This window comes from Nothoprocta perdicaria, unplaced genomic scaffold (genome assembly GCF_003342845.1).
Source record: "Nothoprocta perdicaria isolate Ctin4 unplaced genomic scaffold, notPer1 scaffold_0, whole genome shotgun sequence".
NCBI lineage: Eukaryota > Metazoa > Chordata > Aves > Tinamiformes > Tinamidae > Nothoprocta > Nothoprocta perdicaria.
In genome coordinates, this window is record NW_020454092.1 from 11350944 (window position 1) to 11367597 (window position 16654).

Sequence of the window (16654 nt, forward strand, 5' to 3'; positions counted from 1 at the left end):
AATGGGAGAGCGGGGAGAGCGGCGGGGAGGCGGGGCGGGCACGGTGCGCACTCCTGATTGGATGCGGCTCGCCCCGCCGGGAAGGGCGGAGACGGGAGTGGAGGAGCCGCCCCGGCCCCCTCGTGCCCCGCGGCTCCCCGTTGTTAACCCCAACCCCCGGGGGCTCCCCGAAAGCGCCGCTATTAACCCCAAATCTAGGGGGCTCCCGGCTGGCCGTGCAAGGCTGGGCGCRCGCCCAGCTTGTTTAGGCCGGGCGCACATTGTTGTGTTACGGAAATTCAATAAGTCCCTTGGGTTTGACTTCGAGCACGGGAGCCCAGGATGTCCCCAAGGCATCAATGCTCTACAGTGTCCGGAAGGAATCACAGCTTTTATTATCACCATCATCATTATCAAAATATTATCGTTATTATAATCACTTTAAATTCCCACAGGCAGGATTCTGCCCACCCATTTCCATGATACAGAAAGTGATGGGGAGAAATGGCTCCGAGTGGGGAGTACATCAGGGCAGGGGTGCCATGGGGAACACAAACTGTGTTTTAGGCTCTAAACGGTAGCAAAAAGTTATTGGATCCCTGAGAAAAAACTGCTGGTGAGCCCCTCGAGAGCAGGCAGCCTTAGGCACTTTATATCACAAATAGTCTATTTCCTGAAGGTAATGAGGTGCTCCGGGTACGCCTGGATGTCGCTGAAGATGACAAATATATTTGGAGAATTCACGTTATCGACCACGCTGTCATAGCGGTCGGCCGTGTCTGCCGTGTTTTTGGCCGGAGCRGTGACGAGTCCCGCGCTCCCGGCACAGTACTGCCCCGTGAGCACCCGAGCCAAGTACACGTGTTTTCTGTTGCTCGAATCCGGCCGGGAATAAGTATCCTGGGCAGAATAACTCGCCCTGACGGCAAAGTAGGTTCCGTTTCCAATCATGGCAGCTGTTTGGAAAGACATTTCCCAGTACAGTTAGTGTTCACATTCACAGAAGCACCTGTAAAGCCCCCTGCCACTTCTCCTTCTGTTATTATGATCACAGATTATAAAGATGTTTCTTATCTTGTTCTCCACCTGGGTTCAGCCCTCCTGTTGTGCCTGCAGCTCTGCCACCTAATTTTCCCCTCAGATATCAGACACGTGTGTAACGAAGCAGATACCTCCAATTTGGGAAGAACTCACCATTCTTTCCAGCAAAGCCACGATCAAATCCCCTGTAATTAATGAGACTCAGTGAGGCTGCTGCTGTCCCATGAAAAAGCAACCTCTCATTCATCCAACCTTTGTTTTTCTTATCCAGATCGCCCTTTTTGATTTGATAGGTCTGCCAGAGGGAAGGATTTTGTACTCTCTCAATCTGTGAAGTKGCAAAGTAGACCTGTGTTTATACTGGCAGTGATCATTTTAACACGACAGCAAAGCATTAAGACAAAACCGAGCCTGCAGAGTTAAAGCTGTTACCACGCTGCCCTCCTGTAAAGCCTGTGCTTTACATTGGGAACTGGGTCTGTGAGGTACGTGAGCTTCTGTAAATCGAGACACCCAAATATAAGGATACCACTTACAACAATGTTTCTGGACTTGACAGTTTTTTCATGCATCTGCCTTGCCTAATACACCAGGTATATAGGTGATTATATCAGCAACACATTGGTATTTTTTGGAAATAGCAGTTGCACTACAGCTAGAAGCAATGGAGCATTCAGGTAGCATGCGTTCTGTATACCCTAATCATCTTTACTAATGACTTTGCCACTAATGGCTGAACTGTGGCATTATGCTTAATGCCTCTCTTCTAGATCTCAGCATGAAAGGCAGCATTAGCCCATCGCTGTGCAGCCCAGCAGCCCATGAGAAACTACTCTATAAAAATAAAKCGGTAGGAGGATAGATGTTGCTGGCTCCTTATGGAAACAATCTGAATATAGCTTGAGGGAAATATAGCCTATTTGCATCCAAGTATAATCTTACAGGCATTGCTGTAAAAGTGTTCTATTTTCGGGGGAAAAAGGACTCTGAGCTTTCCATTTTCAACGGAAAATATATTCCATTACCGGATCTTTCCTCTTCAACACTAATATTTTCATGCCTAAGTGACCATACTCTGCAAGCCTAATCACAGGAGAAATTTTATTTCAAATACCTGTTACTGCACTCTTGGACTAGATGATCTCTAGATGCCCCTTCCACCTCAAGCTTTCTGTGATTCCGTGATTTCTTGCCCCTSCTTGCTTCTAAATAATTCCACATGCCCCAGGGCCATTATCTTCCCGTATGGTGTTTCACAGACTTTCCAGTAATCAGAAACAACTCCCAACACTCTGGTCAAAACCAGCCTGAGCCTGGCGTGCTCTGGGGCTCTCAGGGAAGCAGCCCAACCTGAGGGTGGTAAAGGAGGGCAGAGCTTCAGGGCCAGCCCGCAAGGTTGAGGCTGCGGGGAGCTGCCCCATCTAGACCTGGTGCAAGGCAGAGCCTCCCCAGTGGAAATATTGAATAGCCAGCGAGCAGAGCACAAGCTCAGCCTAAAGAAATGCAGCCACTGGCTTGCCATGACCAGCAAGAAAGCCGGCAGCCCCGGACAGYGCAAGCTGTAGGAAACGCAGCTGGGTTTATTGCGATGTCATGCTGTGCTTATACACACACAGGACGTGTATTAGCCTGCAGACCCTTAAGAGACAAGCACATAGGGAATCTATTAATATTTTCTGCACTATATTTTTTTTCATAGGACCTCACCTTCTCTATGGTGAAGTTGGGACAGGTTTTCTGAAACTCCTTCTCAACGTCCTGATACTCTTGGCTCGTCGGCGGGAGGTTCACCACCAAGACCTGCTTGTCCTTCATGTCCTCCCACTCTGCTGGCAGCTCTATCGCTTGCCTCACTGCGAAACAAGGGTGGGAGGATAAGCACAACCAGCCCACTTGATTTGACAGACACATCTGCAAAAGCAAGTTTTCCCACGCAACTGGATGCAGAAGGCCGAGAGGACAACACCTTAGGCAATGATTTCTGCCAACAAAATTCTCTCTCTTGAATAAATTCTTAGTTCTGTAATGCACTGGTAAGATGGKACATTTTTGCTATGGGTCTCATCATCCAAGTACTAGCAGTCAACTAAGAAAGTTTGAGAACCACAGAATTTGGCTTATTATTATTTCCTTCCTTCACCAGACTTATGCATGAAACCTGTTCTCATGTGTCACATAGGGATGGATGAGTTCTGTATTTAAAAATTCACAGTTCTGGGTTTGGTCATAATTGCCACTAAYTCTGAAACTCAAGATTACTGGCTGTGGCATGTCTGGCCAAAAATAAAAAAAAAATGTTGTGGAATAGCTTTACTTTTTTTGGAATACCTATTTCGAGTTGTATTTATCAGAATTATCATTCACTATCAATATTTTTTTTAACAGGGCTGTAATTTACCTTCATTCTTCGGCACACGTTGAATGGTTATAGTTGTTCCTTGGTCATCCTTTGCTTGTAGAGTGTTCAGATTCACTTTGTAATTCTTATTCTTAATTTTGACAGTAAGATGTGTTTTTTTAGTTATTTTAGCATCTTCCAGCTGCATATTTGTCAGCTTATCAAAAGTTATAAAAGTGTCATTGCTTTCTTGATACCTCCATTCCACCAGGCTATACACAAGCTCTGCCTTGGCTTGTTTTTCTTGAGTATCCTTAAGTTTTTGGATCATAGCTTGAACTTCCATAGAAACCAAATAGACATCCTGGCTAATACCAGAAATTTTAATGTGCGGGGGAGACTGATTGTTTTCAAACTGAATGGTAACACGTTTTCTTTTCTCAAGATCTACCAGAGCCTTAATCTGCCTCCAATCAAAACTTTCAATTAGCTCATCTGAAATAATGTTTTCACTCTGCTCCTTTAAAATCAAGTTCACTATCCAGGATGCAGCATCATCCACATTTTGTTKTCTTTCGCCACAAATTTGGAATGTCACTACCTCAGCTTTCTTCTCCAAAATCAAGGGCTGTTTCTTCTCGGTGGATTTTTTTTTGCCAAACAACAATGCTACAACAAAGTACACAATAAAAAAAAGTTAGTTTTACTTAAGTTTTTAAAAGATTTTAGTTTTATGTGCCCAGGCAAATGGAAAATGCTCCTACTTACATGTTAATTTAGATTCATCTCTATCAGAATCATGGGCATGTAATTCTTGTCTTTTCTTCATGCTTTCATAAAATTCACTGTTCATCTTAGTCTCAAAGATGACTATTTTAATTATTTTCAAACACAGCACAGCTTTTTGCCTTGCAAACTCAATTATAGCATYGAGCATGTTATCAGCTACCTTTGTTGGACTCTGTCTTGCCTTACCTAAATGAAAATACAAAACACACCACTCAGTGAACAACATTAAAATCGAGGCTAAATCAAGAAAGCTGACAGCATGCCCCAGCTGATGCGGACCAGCAGTGTCTGAACTGATTCCAATAAWTTTTCACATATCACAGTTTATGCAGTTTCTCCTAGAAAACTGTTATCCCTACTGCAACCGTTAATATCGTCCCAACTGCTGAAATCGCAACCCTGGTTGCTCTCCCAGGAAAACGCAAACCTGTTCCAATTGCYGGGAAGGCCACGGATGTGTACATCTGGAGCTCGCACTCCTGAAGCACTTGGGTCACCTGCTTCTTTATGTCCAGACTATGAATCAGGTGGATGATTTTCTTGCACAGCAGATTTCCACCTTTYGTGGTAATAAAACCCCTCTGAAGCTGCCAAGCTGGCCGACAGAAGACAAAGGAGGCACAAATTATGATTCTGCAGAATAGCTGAATGGTTAAAATAAGTTCATTAAGATAATGATCATCTCGCTTAAGAACTGTGGTATGGAATCTCTGACGACTTGCCTTTTTCAGAGCACTTTTGATTATAAGCCTCTAAAAATTGAGTCATTTTGTGAGGATGGATGGATTTATGAATACAGACTTATAAACCACTTCACTGGTCATAGGCATAATAATTGAGAGACGCTTTGCATTTGCTGAGACAAGGCTGTAGAAAAGGTTAGATTGTAGAGCTAAAGGTGAGAAAAGATCCAAGAAAGTTCATCCTAAAAGTTAACTCCTGGTCTTTCTTCAAACTTACATTCCTAGTAGTCACCCACAGCGAGCAGTGACTTAACCACCGCATTGGTCTGGCCAAGTGAAGAGACTATAGAAACAGTGATCAGGGTAACAAACAGAATTACTTTATTTCACTCAAAAATAGCAGTGTAGCTGAGAATACTAAACCAGATGCCTATTAGTTCTTAAGAAACTTAAGAAGTCGTGCATCTGCCTAGGCCAACAGAAAATATTCCATCACCTTTCCTCAGTTCTGGCACCAGTCTTAAAACTTCAGTTCCCCTGTAGTTGACAATAGGTGAGGTTAAAAATTATGCTAAAGTCAATTACAGTATTTCTGGTTTTAGATTAGGCACATGCATGGGTAATCTCAGGAATCCAGACCTTAAACTACAATAATTTCCAAGCACTCATTGGCATTAGAAAATTGTACCTAACTTCTATTCAGTTACAAGAATAAAAATTCTCCAACTGGGTGTCACGAAAACAGGATTTTTCACAATTTCTGAAAGTAAAAGCTTATTTTTCTAATGTAATAATTACACTATCAGAGTGGAAAATCATAGTAACAGCATTAAGTTCAATTTTCAGAAAAGCCTAACCAAACAAAACAGGTTGCTGTAACTTACCATACCGAGCACATTCTTTTTCTACCTGGGAACCAGCAGCATCCATAACTGCTTTGAAAAGCCCTTAAAGGAGAAAAAAAGAAAAAACACATTAAGTTGCCTTAGATACCTCTACTCAAAACTTTATTCAAATTCTGTAGTTTATGAACACCCCAAATTCCCAGACAGTGTAACACCTTGCCAGCTCCCCTATGARCCCTCCGTGACTGCCTGGCTGCAAGGAAAGTGCTGCCTTCATTCTTGACTAGGAATTGTAATGAGTAACTCCAATTTCATCGCTCTGGCAGCAAAGAGCATGGTCCTCATCAAACTTGCGGGTTGTTCTGACTTGTATCATTGCTGTCCTTCATTCTTACAACTCACACCGTCACCAAAGGACTTTCAGCTTCCTACAGATCATTTTTTTAAACCAGATCTTTGGCTCAGGGAGGGGTGCATTACGGCCAGCATTATATTTGATCTAAAAGCTATCTTCTAGTTAAGCTATAAAAATTCTGGACGTAAGTCTTCTGTTTGAGTAGTCTGCTTAATGAAATGGAATATTCAGGGCATATATAAAACCCAAGGTAGCTTCAGATCCATTTTCTGACAGATTACTACTCGCTTTCTCCCTCTCATATGAAAAATAGTTTATAAAAAAGTTTCATATACAGACAATTTTCCCCTTCCCTTTCTAAAAGCTAGCCTGAATTTACTATCAAATAACTACATATTCAATGAAATACCTGAGTTATCCTTAAATGCTGGACTTGCTATGTTTACAATAACATCTGTGTCTTCCTTGGTAATATCTCCATTAATTAGTTGAAGTGTAATAGAACCAATCTTCATTTCATGAACTCCTGGTGAGTAGCTCACAACTGGTCCAATGAAAGCTGCAAGGAAAAAAAGGAACAAAAAAAAAGCCCATCTTACAATAGTCCTGTTTTAGTTTTGGCTGTTATTCTATTATATTTATGGAAATTTTATATGATGGACCAATAGCTGTCAGATCAATTTAATTTAATCTTTTTGAGGAATGTGAAACCAACTTGATGTCATCTAGAGAGCCTCTGCTTACTTCTGCCTACCCCATCGCTGAAAATAAGCAGGTAAGGTATCCATTCTATTTAAATACTGTGAAAATGAAACCACTTCTATTCCTGTAAACTCATACACTATAAAACTCAGACAAGAATGTTGTGCCTATCTGATTGGACCTGCTATATAACAACCTTTCCAGAACTGACTAAGCAGAGATTTCAGCTTCAGATTAAGTAACACCAGTAATGGATACCCCCTCACAACCTTGGAAGTTATTTCATCCTTACCCTCACAGATACAAATGTGTGTCCTACTAGTCTTAAATTTCTCTCATTTGTATTTTATGTCTTCATTCCTAACTTTTTCTAATTAATTCTGAGAGTAAATGAAAAAGATGGAGCTATCTGTTCACAGAAGTCCCTGCTGTTGATGCAACTCGCTGTTGTTTTTCCTACTGTGTCACATTACAGTTAACTCAGAAATGAGACAGAAAGCAGCCTTTCTGCACCCCACACAGGGGATTAAAGGCACAGATGTACATATGATTTAATGATGACCTGGCGAGGTGACTCCAATTTCTCATATCCTCTCAGCATGACAAACTGTGGCTCTCCCATCAGGATCCCCTCTTCTATACAGTAGGAGTGGCTTTGAAATTGCTTTGAAATATTTCCCGTCTGCCCCATGCCCGCGACTTCCTCGAAAACTTACTGTGTTGTGGTGTTGTCCTAATGTGATTCTCAGCTACCCGGCGTTCCAGTTCACTGGTAAATGCCTACAGTGAGAGAAAAGGTGAGAGAAAGGCAACAAAACAGCAGAGCCAGCCTGCTTTCACTGACCCCATGCAGTATGCAAGTGCTAAATTACTCTCTCAAGAAAGCACTGTAATTAAAAATATATCAGTAAGGCATAACTAGAGAAGCTCTCGACACAGAAGACCTGACCGTGAGAAGAAATACCTGAATGTTACCAGCATCCTTGGGGTACAAGAGAAAATGAACTTCCCGGAGTGTCTTAGGAGAGTGATGGCTACTGAACTCGAACACTGTGTCAAACATTAATTTAGCAACAGTGGATTTGGGAAATGCAAATCCTCCAGTTCCAATTGCTGGGAAAGTGATCGAATTCAGTGCAAGTTCTTCAGTCTTATGCAGGCAAAAACTGATTATGTCTTTCAGGATCTGCAAAACACAGCAAAGATCCCTTGTTTATTTGAAGATAGATAATCAATTATACATTCCACAGAGACAACATTGATATGAGAAAAGCCCTCAGAGGCACCACACATCAAGACATCTTTAAGGTCACTCAATAGAAATAAATTGAGCTAAATTAACTGAACTATTTAAAAATCTAAATTAACTATTTTTTTAATCTTAAACTTCAGAATGGGTTCTCCAGTAGATTTCATTTCAAAATCAAAAGCTTTTACAACAATTACAAATCTACCTTCAGAGCCTCTCCACTTCCTCCATCCCAGAGGGGAACAACGGCGTGGAGCACGGTCTTGCAGAGCAGATTGTATCCACTAGTACGGAACACGGTCCCTTTACCTGCCGCCTGTTTTTGCTTTTCCTGATCAAACTCTAACTGGAGTTCTGGGCCAGCCTTCTGCAGCAGGGCTCTGCAAAGAGGCCCCACGCCAAGCTGCAGATCCACGCCAATGCTGTTGACAACAACGTCCGTCTGAAACAAAATTACAAGAAAATTCTCTGTAGGCAGATTTTGAAGAAAAATATGCGGCAGGACTAACTGGCAAAGCAAAACACAATAGGCTTTACAGGGTGCTGACAGAGAAATAACTTGATTTTCAGCATGGATTCTGCACACTGAGTATTTCAGGATGTGGGAGAAACGTATCATAGGAGTCAGAGCACCCGCTGCTATTCACAGTGCAGGTCACTCCTGCCCAAACTGCTGAGATGACCCCAACTGTAACGCTATATAGGGAACTCTTTTAAAGACAAATGTCAAGTTGGGCTTTTCTCCATCTCAATATTTCTCTTCTATTGCAAAAGGACTTTATGGACACTAAAATGACAAGCAAAACAACTAATATGGAAACAATACAGTGGTAACAACTTTAGGATGGAGCTAAAATGAGAAACAGAAATTTTACACTCTCAGACTGTAAACATCTGGTGTTTTTGAAAGAAGTAATTATAAAGAAATAATTTGTACCCCCAAAGTGAAGAAAGATCATGAAAAAGCACCTAAGTCAGAGGTGTAAACTGAGTCTTGATGGAGCAGTTGAACAGCAACAAAATGCATTAGCAAAAAGAATGAAAAAAAAAGTGAATCAAAATCAAAGCAGAATCAGTTCTAAATTTTGGCCGAGCATAGTAGCCATGCCCTCTTCTGTGGGACTGTTTTTCTAAAGCCCAGAAATTTCTATAACAATATAAATAACCTCCCCAAGCAAAGGGAAATAAAAAATATGCTACCTTCTCTGTTAGCATGACTCATGATGTCCCTAACAGGTTCTGATTTTCCTCTATACCCAGCCTAATACCTAGATCATATGAATACMTCTCTTAAAGGAAAAAATTAAAAAGTAAAATGTCTTACACGATTACTCTAGATTTGGGCATATAAAATACAGTAGGAACTAAATAGTTTGACTTAATTCATGGCTGTGCACTAGAAAGGACTGTAGAATGATAGGTCCCCATATGAAATCTGAATATCGGCCTTGTAATTCTGYTTCCTTGATTAGCTAGCACAGCGCCTCAGTTTCTCTATGTTGCAGTCATCTTGTAAAATAATTTAATCTCCTGTGCTTCATTTTCTATTTGATTGGCATCAAGATAGAGAGGACCTGCGAAGCAGAAGGCCTACCGTGGCATCCTGAATGCTTCTTTTCTCTAGCTTGATGCACAGTCCTTCATTTGTTGTAACCATCTGCAGGTTCTCTTTTCTCTTGGCTTTCTGTCCTTCCTTTAAGCTATGGCTGTCAAAGGGTTGGGGAAGCAACGTCTGAAAGCGTGATTTAGCAGCAAACATTTGTTTTACTGTCTCCCTCAGAACCCGAACTGTTTCGTCTGCATCGCCCACAAGATGAACCTCTCTCAAGCTACTATCCCTCCTGGATTCTTCCAAGGTTTTCTTGAGGGATGACACAATTGACCGCGCACACAGTTCCATCGGGAAGCTCAAAATCCCAGCATGTATAAAAGGGAGAGCAATGGAGTGATGATTGCACRTTTCAGCCAGCTGTATAGAGTTCCTCACTAACTTCCTTACGTGGTGCAAACATCTTTCTCTCTCTTTTTTCCTCCACTTGGGCCCACCAGCATGAAACACGTGCTTGCAGGGCAGTTTCCCCGCAGATGTCGTGACAACACACCCAGGCTTCAGGTGCCCATGGGTTTTCATRAGATGCTGGTACTCCCTTTGCAGGTCCGGCCCAGCCTCTTCTAGAAGGGGTCCAGCAAGATCATGTTTTGAGTCTTCATTCAATACATTTACCACAACATCCACTGGGTAATTAGACAAGTTACCTTTACACACTAACATTTTAACTCCATCTTCCAGGGTTTCCTCATAGCAGAGCTCTCTTTCCCCTTTATTAACAACTTCTCCACCTTTTTGCTCATGTTCTTCTACTTCCAGCATAATCAAACAGTTGTATTTCTGCTTTACCTCCAGAACATGCAAATCTTTCTTCTCCATGAAAATTTCTTTGGCTCCTGGTTTATCAATTGGCACATTTTTATAGCACAGCAAGGAGAGAATTTGCTCGAATGTGGTGGCCGCCTTTGCCACTTCTGGTTTTGGGCCACTCAGAGAAATACAAGGTGCCTTGGTGTCAAAACACACTTTCACACCTTTCTTCCCGAATTCAAGGCAAACACTGTTTTTTTCCTGCTCTACGAACTGCACTACTACTGCTGACTTAGCTGGGATTTCTTTTTTCGTGTGTGTGTTTCTATCTGCTAAATAAAAAATGTTCTGATAAACTTCTGCTACAGCTTTAGAAAAGCCAGTAATGGTCACACTGTTTTCTTTTCCAACAGGTTCATTGATTATTATGGTTTTCTGGGAATAATTGTACTTCTTACAGGAGAAGTCAATAAGACTCCTCCATTCCTCCTTTTTAATGATTTCAGAGTCCTCCAGATCAAAGCACTTATAATCCAACTCTGTCTTTATTTGCTTTTCTGCATCTGAAAGATCTTTAGGAGAGTACCCAAATAGCACTATAGTACCATTCTCAAGCTCATAAAAAGCCTTGATTTTTTTCGAAGAGAATAATCTCTCTGACATTGTTTTATTATCTACACATCGTAGAAATTGGAAAACCTGAGGAGTGACGTTAACTGATTTAGATGGCATGTTCTGTACCTTCTCCAGTAAGTGCATTTTGATTTTATACACTTCCACAGGTAACCCACACAACTGGAGGGCTTCTTTTGTATAATCATAAAAGATCTTTACGTGCGGATATTCTTTGCAAATATCGTCTTCTAGCCCAGCATCGTGCAAAACTGTATACTTCCCTGGTATCAGCGACACAGACGTTTCTATAATCTTGTTTTGCCTTTCCCCTTCTTCCATGGCTTTTTCCATGCATTCCCTCACTTCTTTCTCTGCCCTGCTCATGGCTGCTCTGTTGCTAGCGATCACCACCGTAAACTCAGAAGCATCCATCACGTTCAGAGCAACATCGTTCACCAGCCTGGCTTTCACGTCTTCCCTACACGAYGGATTTACTTGACACTTTAAGGCTGTGTAGTGAGACATGATGCGCGAGAGCTGCGCAGAAGTGTCTTGCTTCCACGTTTTGATCAACCGAATCATCGGCTCTTTCTGTTCAGAGAGGGATGATGAGGGACACAACGTAATCTCTGGGTATGCACAGTCGGTGTGTGGCCATATAACATCACAGTGGCAAGTTGCCATTTCCTGGTTTATATCCTCGATCAGTTTGTCCTGCCTTTGTAAAAACTGCCAGACRTAGGGATTCAGCGGCCAGCTAAAGGGCTCCGGCATCTTGACGCTTGCCCTATTCTCTCCATAGAGGGCTGTTCCCAGGCAATGGTAATAAGGATACACAGAAATCGGCGTTTGTTCAAGTGAATGCTGCTTTGCCAAGACAGCGCTTAAATCTAAAATTTAAAACATATATATATGTATATGTATATACACAAATTTATATATGTATACACACGTATTTCATTAACTCTAAGTCAAGCAAATAAGTTTGTTATTAGAACTATTATGTGGAGTAAAATAACTTGGTTTTACATTTGAAAGAGCTGTTTTTATGTCCTTGTGATTTCCCATCCATTCTGAAGGGGACAATTACCAGCTAGCCTGGTAAAAGTGCTTGTAGCTGTACTTACCTCTAGAGATTTATCCTACTTTCCTTTTCCTACAGAAACACTAGCTTAGTACAGGACCATATGAAAATTTTAAGCAGGAAATGTTTCTTATTTTCCACATTAAATCTGAGCTCAAGTCCCAGTACATTCCTTTATGTATTCTCCACATCTTGTCAATAAGGATGGATAAAAGAAAGCAATGATAGAGTTTTCAGGCACTTAAAAACACACTGCAATGAGTCAAATTATATATACGCATTTAATGCACAAAATATTCTTAAGCAAATGCTGGGTGTATTAGGAGAGAGTCAGTCACCTGGCAGATACCTTTAACTAAAAGCAAAGGAAATTATTAAGCTGTAACAACTGAACTTTGCTGTCATTTGCTTCCAGGTCCTCAGAGCCCGTCTGGGGCTCTGGGCGAGGCAGCTTTACCTTTGGGATTGCGGAAGATGATGATGGCCGAGCGCTCCTCAGGCAGAAGCTGGACGTTCACCACGGGCCCAGCCCCATCGCTCACGTTCTCAAAGTACTCAGTGATATGGTCTGTAGAAATGCCAGCTGGTATGTTTTCAGCCTTGATGCTGGGCGTCAGCTCAAGAAGCCTAGCAGTTATTTTAAATTTCTGAAGTTGCCTGCTTTCTGCACAGAATTTGACAAATTCTTGAGCATCTGCAAACAGAAAAGCGGTAGTAATTGAGCACATTTTRCAGTATGATTAACAGTTCCAGCTACACCTATCACCAGCATAGTGATGAGCTGAGTCAGTGTACTGGAGTAAAACTCTTCAGTGCACAGAAATTTTCCTGCGTTATATTATAAGGTGAAAAACAGAAGCAGACATGTGAYTCTGTGCTGTTCACTAGCTCTATATCTCTGTGCAGTCCCTTGCCACTCAACTTGTGTGTAAACAAATCTTGTCGTTTTACTGTCCTGTCAAACGGAGACTTAAGTGAAATTCACATAACCCACCTCCATACTCTGCCGGTTTCTACTTCTTCTTTATCTATCCAAAATAACAAAATGCTGCCACCTGATTTCAACTCATGAAAATACATCATCTTTTTCACTGTAAATCTTGGGTCAGACAGGTATTTTAAGGGCGCCATGTATAACAAGACTTGCATCCTTCTTGACAGACTATCTCCCAGACAGACATTTTTTGTTTTTTTTTACTGTTTGAAAAGAAGCGAACTCGAGCTCTGAAAACTGCTATTCATAAACACACACGCCAACAATCAGCGAGGCTCATTTAGTCTTACCGATACTTTTTAACAAGGTAAGCACAGCAGTGCTTTTCTCAGGTATCATTTCCACATGGAAGTCTTCATGGACCCTGAAGCCRCTGGCATTCTCCAGCAGCCTACACAAGCCTTCTGTGCTGAGGTGCTGCACATTTTCCAGGGCCACCAATGGCAATATCTTTGTGGAGCACTCTGCAATATTCTCCATGGAGCAGGACCTCTCCTGCAGCTCAGTATTCAGAATAAAACTCTCTTTTGCCCTGCAGGCTCCTGCTGCTTCACCTACAACAGAAGTAAGTCATGTTACATACTGGCACGCATTTATGGAATAAGCATATTTTGCTTTCCAGTCTTTATTTTCTGAATGCTCATCTTGTCTACAGCTCTCCAGGAAGAAAAAGAGAAAGAAAGAATCGCAGAAGACTGCTCTCCACATGCCACCATGGCTTTATTAGCTTCTAATTTGCTGTGTGAATCAGCAGCTCCATGTCCAGTAAGATAGGTATGAAAAAGGCAAAAATGAAAACTAGGTTGATAAAACAAAAAATATTAGAAGGAGCATCTGGATTTTTTTTTGTAATATTTAGTGCTACTTTCAGCATTCCTCTCTAGTATAAATTAAAAAGATACAAAATTTTAGAAAAGTGTATGCTAAATTTGAGTATATAAACTTCAAAAGGAGGAAAAGTTTAAAAAATATAGCATTAAACAAGATTTCATATGGAAAGAAGAAGGTATGTGTGTAATCACTGAAGAACTTCCTGATTAACTGATCTTTCTCGGGGACTGGCTATTTACACTAGTGCAGATGTATTTTGACATACTGTACAATTTTCTGGATTGCATTTCAAATCATAAACCTTACCAGAATATTGCTGAAAGAAGACCTAACCAAAAACATCAACGAATTACAGAGATGCATCCCTGTTTTTCACAGAATCTCCTCAATATAGAGAATACAAAGGCACCCATCTTATTAGTTTCCCATTAAAAGTTTCAGAACCTGTGTTTGTATGTGTATATCATTTTAAAGCAGGTATCCAGAGTAAGGGAAATAAATCCATCTCTGGAGACATTCCTCTGCTTTAACAGATATGTTAGAAACTAGAAACAGGTGTGTGGTTTAAGGCAAGAAGAACTCCATCCTTGGTGATCACATCTAAAGCACTGATGACTGATTATCTTTCCATGTAACATCTAAGTCAGGCTGCCAAACTCACAAGAGAAATTTTCAGCACAACTCCCTGCAGAATTGGGAGACCTCTGCAGAAAAAAAGGGCACTGACACTTTCATTTTCTTGAAGAGTTGTTCTGCTCTCTTATACAAAAATACATAAAAGATCTGGTGATCTTTTCCAACCATAATGATTCTATGATTCCATGATCCTGGTTTTGAAGTTTGCTCATGGCACCCGGAGCATATAATAAAACAAAACATCCACGAATGATTTGGTGCTCTCACCAATATTTCAAAGCTAAAGTTAGGATTACATTTGCTGTTCTCCTTGGTAGGAACTAATTTTTCTTCAGATGTCTCCTCTTTGGTGGCTGTTTCCACCTCTGTGACAACCAAGTTCAACTTCCCCTTTTCTCCCAAGTCCAGCTCATGAATCTGTCTCTGAAGAACTCGCTGCCTCACTGAATAAAAACAGAAAACAGTGACAGCATTCAGTGGCAGACTGCACAGAAACACTACTTTTGAACTGCTAAGCATTTTCCTACCATTACATTATGACACATGCACTACGCCAGGAAATAAAAGGACTGTAAATTCGCAATGCTTCGTGGCGGGGGCGAAGGTTTCGTCCTGGCAAGGAACGGGGAAGAGAGGCCATCCCACAGGCCCTCTCCCAACCAGCCGTGCAGCAGAGACTGGGGCAGCAGCAAAATATAAACAAATATATGCACGTACAAGACATATATATGTATATAAAATACATTTACAGGCAAATACATAATATGCTATGAATGAACTTCATCTATATATTGCATACATGTAATTTTCAGAGTATATAGCTTCACAAAACCAGAGMTGAATGCTTTCCATCTTTCTTCAAGTTAATGCATAACTTTGAYATGTGATATCATACAATACRCAGCATGTTACATACAATACAGCATTCCTATACTAACCKACATTATAGCACGTTCTATCAAAGTGCCAGAGACAACCACTGCATATCGAAATTAGCATGTGTTAACGTACAACACAGGCCAACTTACGTTCTGGTAAGCTTTCTCTCTCAAAATTCAAGTTAGAGAGTAGGATGGAGCATCAAAATTACGTTTATATGTATCATTTAATAGTCAGTGCACACCACGTAATACACTATGGGCTATATATACACTATATCCTACATACTATACACCCCATATAAATAGTTTTATCTTTCAAAAGTCCATCTAGAGAATAGGGTTGAGCTTTGCAATTAAATTTCGATGCATAGATAGTATATACTCTACACCTACTGTACTATATATTACTAAATCATTGCAGTTTACAGAAGCTAACACGGACRCTACAGCTAACGCACACGAGCACGTTAAGCGGCACGTTCAGGTCTAAGACACGAGCTACAGCTGAGGCTCCTGGGGCACCTAGCAGGAAGGTGGGATGGGAGGGGGGTCCCAGCGGGGTCCCGGGGCTCCGGCGCTCACCGTCGCGGCGGGCGAAGCAGAGCAGGAGGCTCCCGGGCGCCGGCCCCGCTCGCAGCTCGCACTCGCCGCCGCCCGAGCGCTTCTGGCTCTGGAAGTAGCAGAGCAGCTTGTTCCGCAGCGCGCCCGGCGGCTCGGCCGAGCCCCAGGGGCCCCGCACCAGCAGCGGGAAGGCGCCCGGCGGCGGCGGCGGCGCCTCTCCCTGCGCGGCCATGGCAGCTCCGCAGCCACCGCCGAGCTCTGGCCAGGACCGGCGCCGGTCCCGGCCCCGGCTCCGCCCGGCGCTTTCGCTTTCCTTTCCCGGCAGCGCGGGCGCGGCTGCTCCGCACCCTGCTCCCTCAGTTGTGCTCGGCMCCGGGCGGGTTTGGCGGGGGCCCCGAGCGCAGGATCCGCTCCGCACCCTCKCCTAAGCAAAGGAGCGGTCGCCTCAACACGGCACCTGGGAGAGAGGACACCGCTCCTCACAGGACCAGGTGGTTAATCACGCGCTGAAACTTCAGAGCCGTGCTCTGAGCTCTGCTGCAACCGCAGGATGCGAGGGCAGGGGGCTGAACTGGCCCCCTGGGAAACCTGTCTACGGGAACTCACCCCCTGCAACCCTACTAAGTTTATTCATTTTAGATTCTTGACCTGACTTTAAAGCACGGGGAATTCGGTCAGCAGTTCCCAGCATGGCTATAAAACTGACTTCCTC

At 42.5% G+C, this 16654-nt stretch overlaps 1 protein-coding gene across 1 annotated transcript; it reads right to left on the minus strand.

Moving 5' to 3' along the window:
• Positions 1-496: 496 nt before the first annotated feature.
• Positions 497-16174, minus strand: LOC112955395 (poly [ADP-ribose] polymerase 14-like). The gene is made up of 17 exons (XM_026048728.1): positions 15964-16174; positions 14810-14943; positions 14666-14724; positions 13324-13565; positions 12497-12733; positions 9576-11845; positions 8187-8423; positions 7697-7918; positions 7449-7512; positions 6440-6589; positions 5715-5777; positions 4575-4742; positions 4127-4333; positions 3419-4027; positions 2728-2873; positions 1174-1348; positions 497-935 (listed from the first exon to the last, which is right to left on the minus strand). Exons 1-17 carry the CDS (start codon positions 16172-16174, stop codon positions 646-648), a joined length of 5484 nt encoding a protein of 1827 aa, XP_025904513.1. The 3' UTR covers positions 497-645.
• Between the last annotated feature and the right edge of the window lie 480 nt (positions 16175-16654).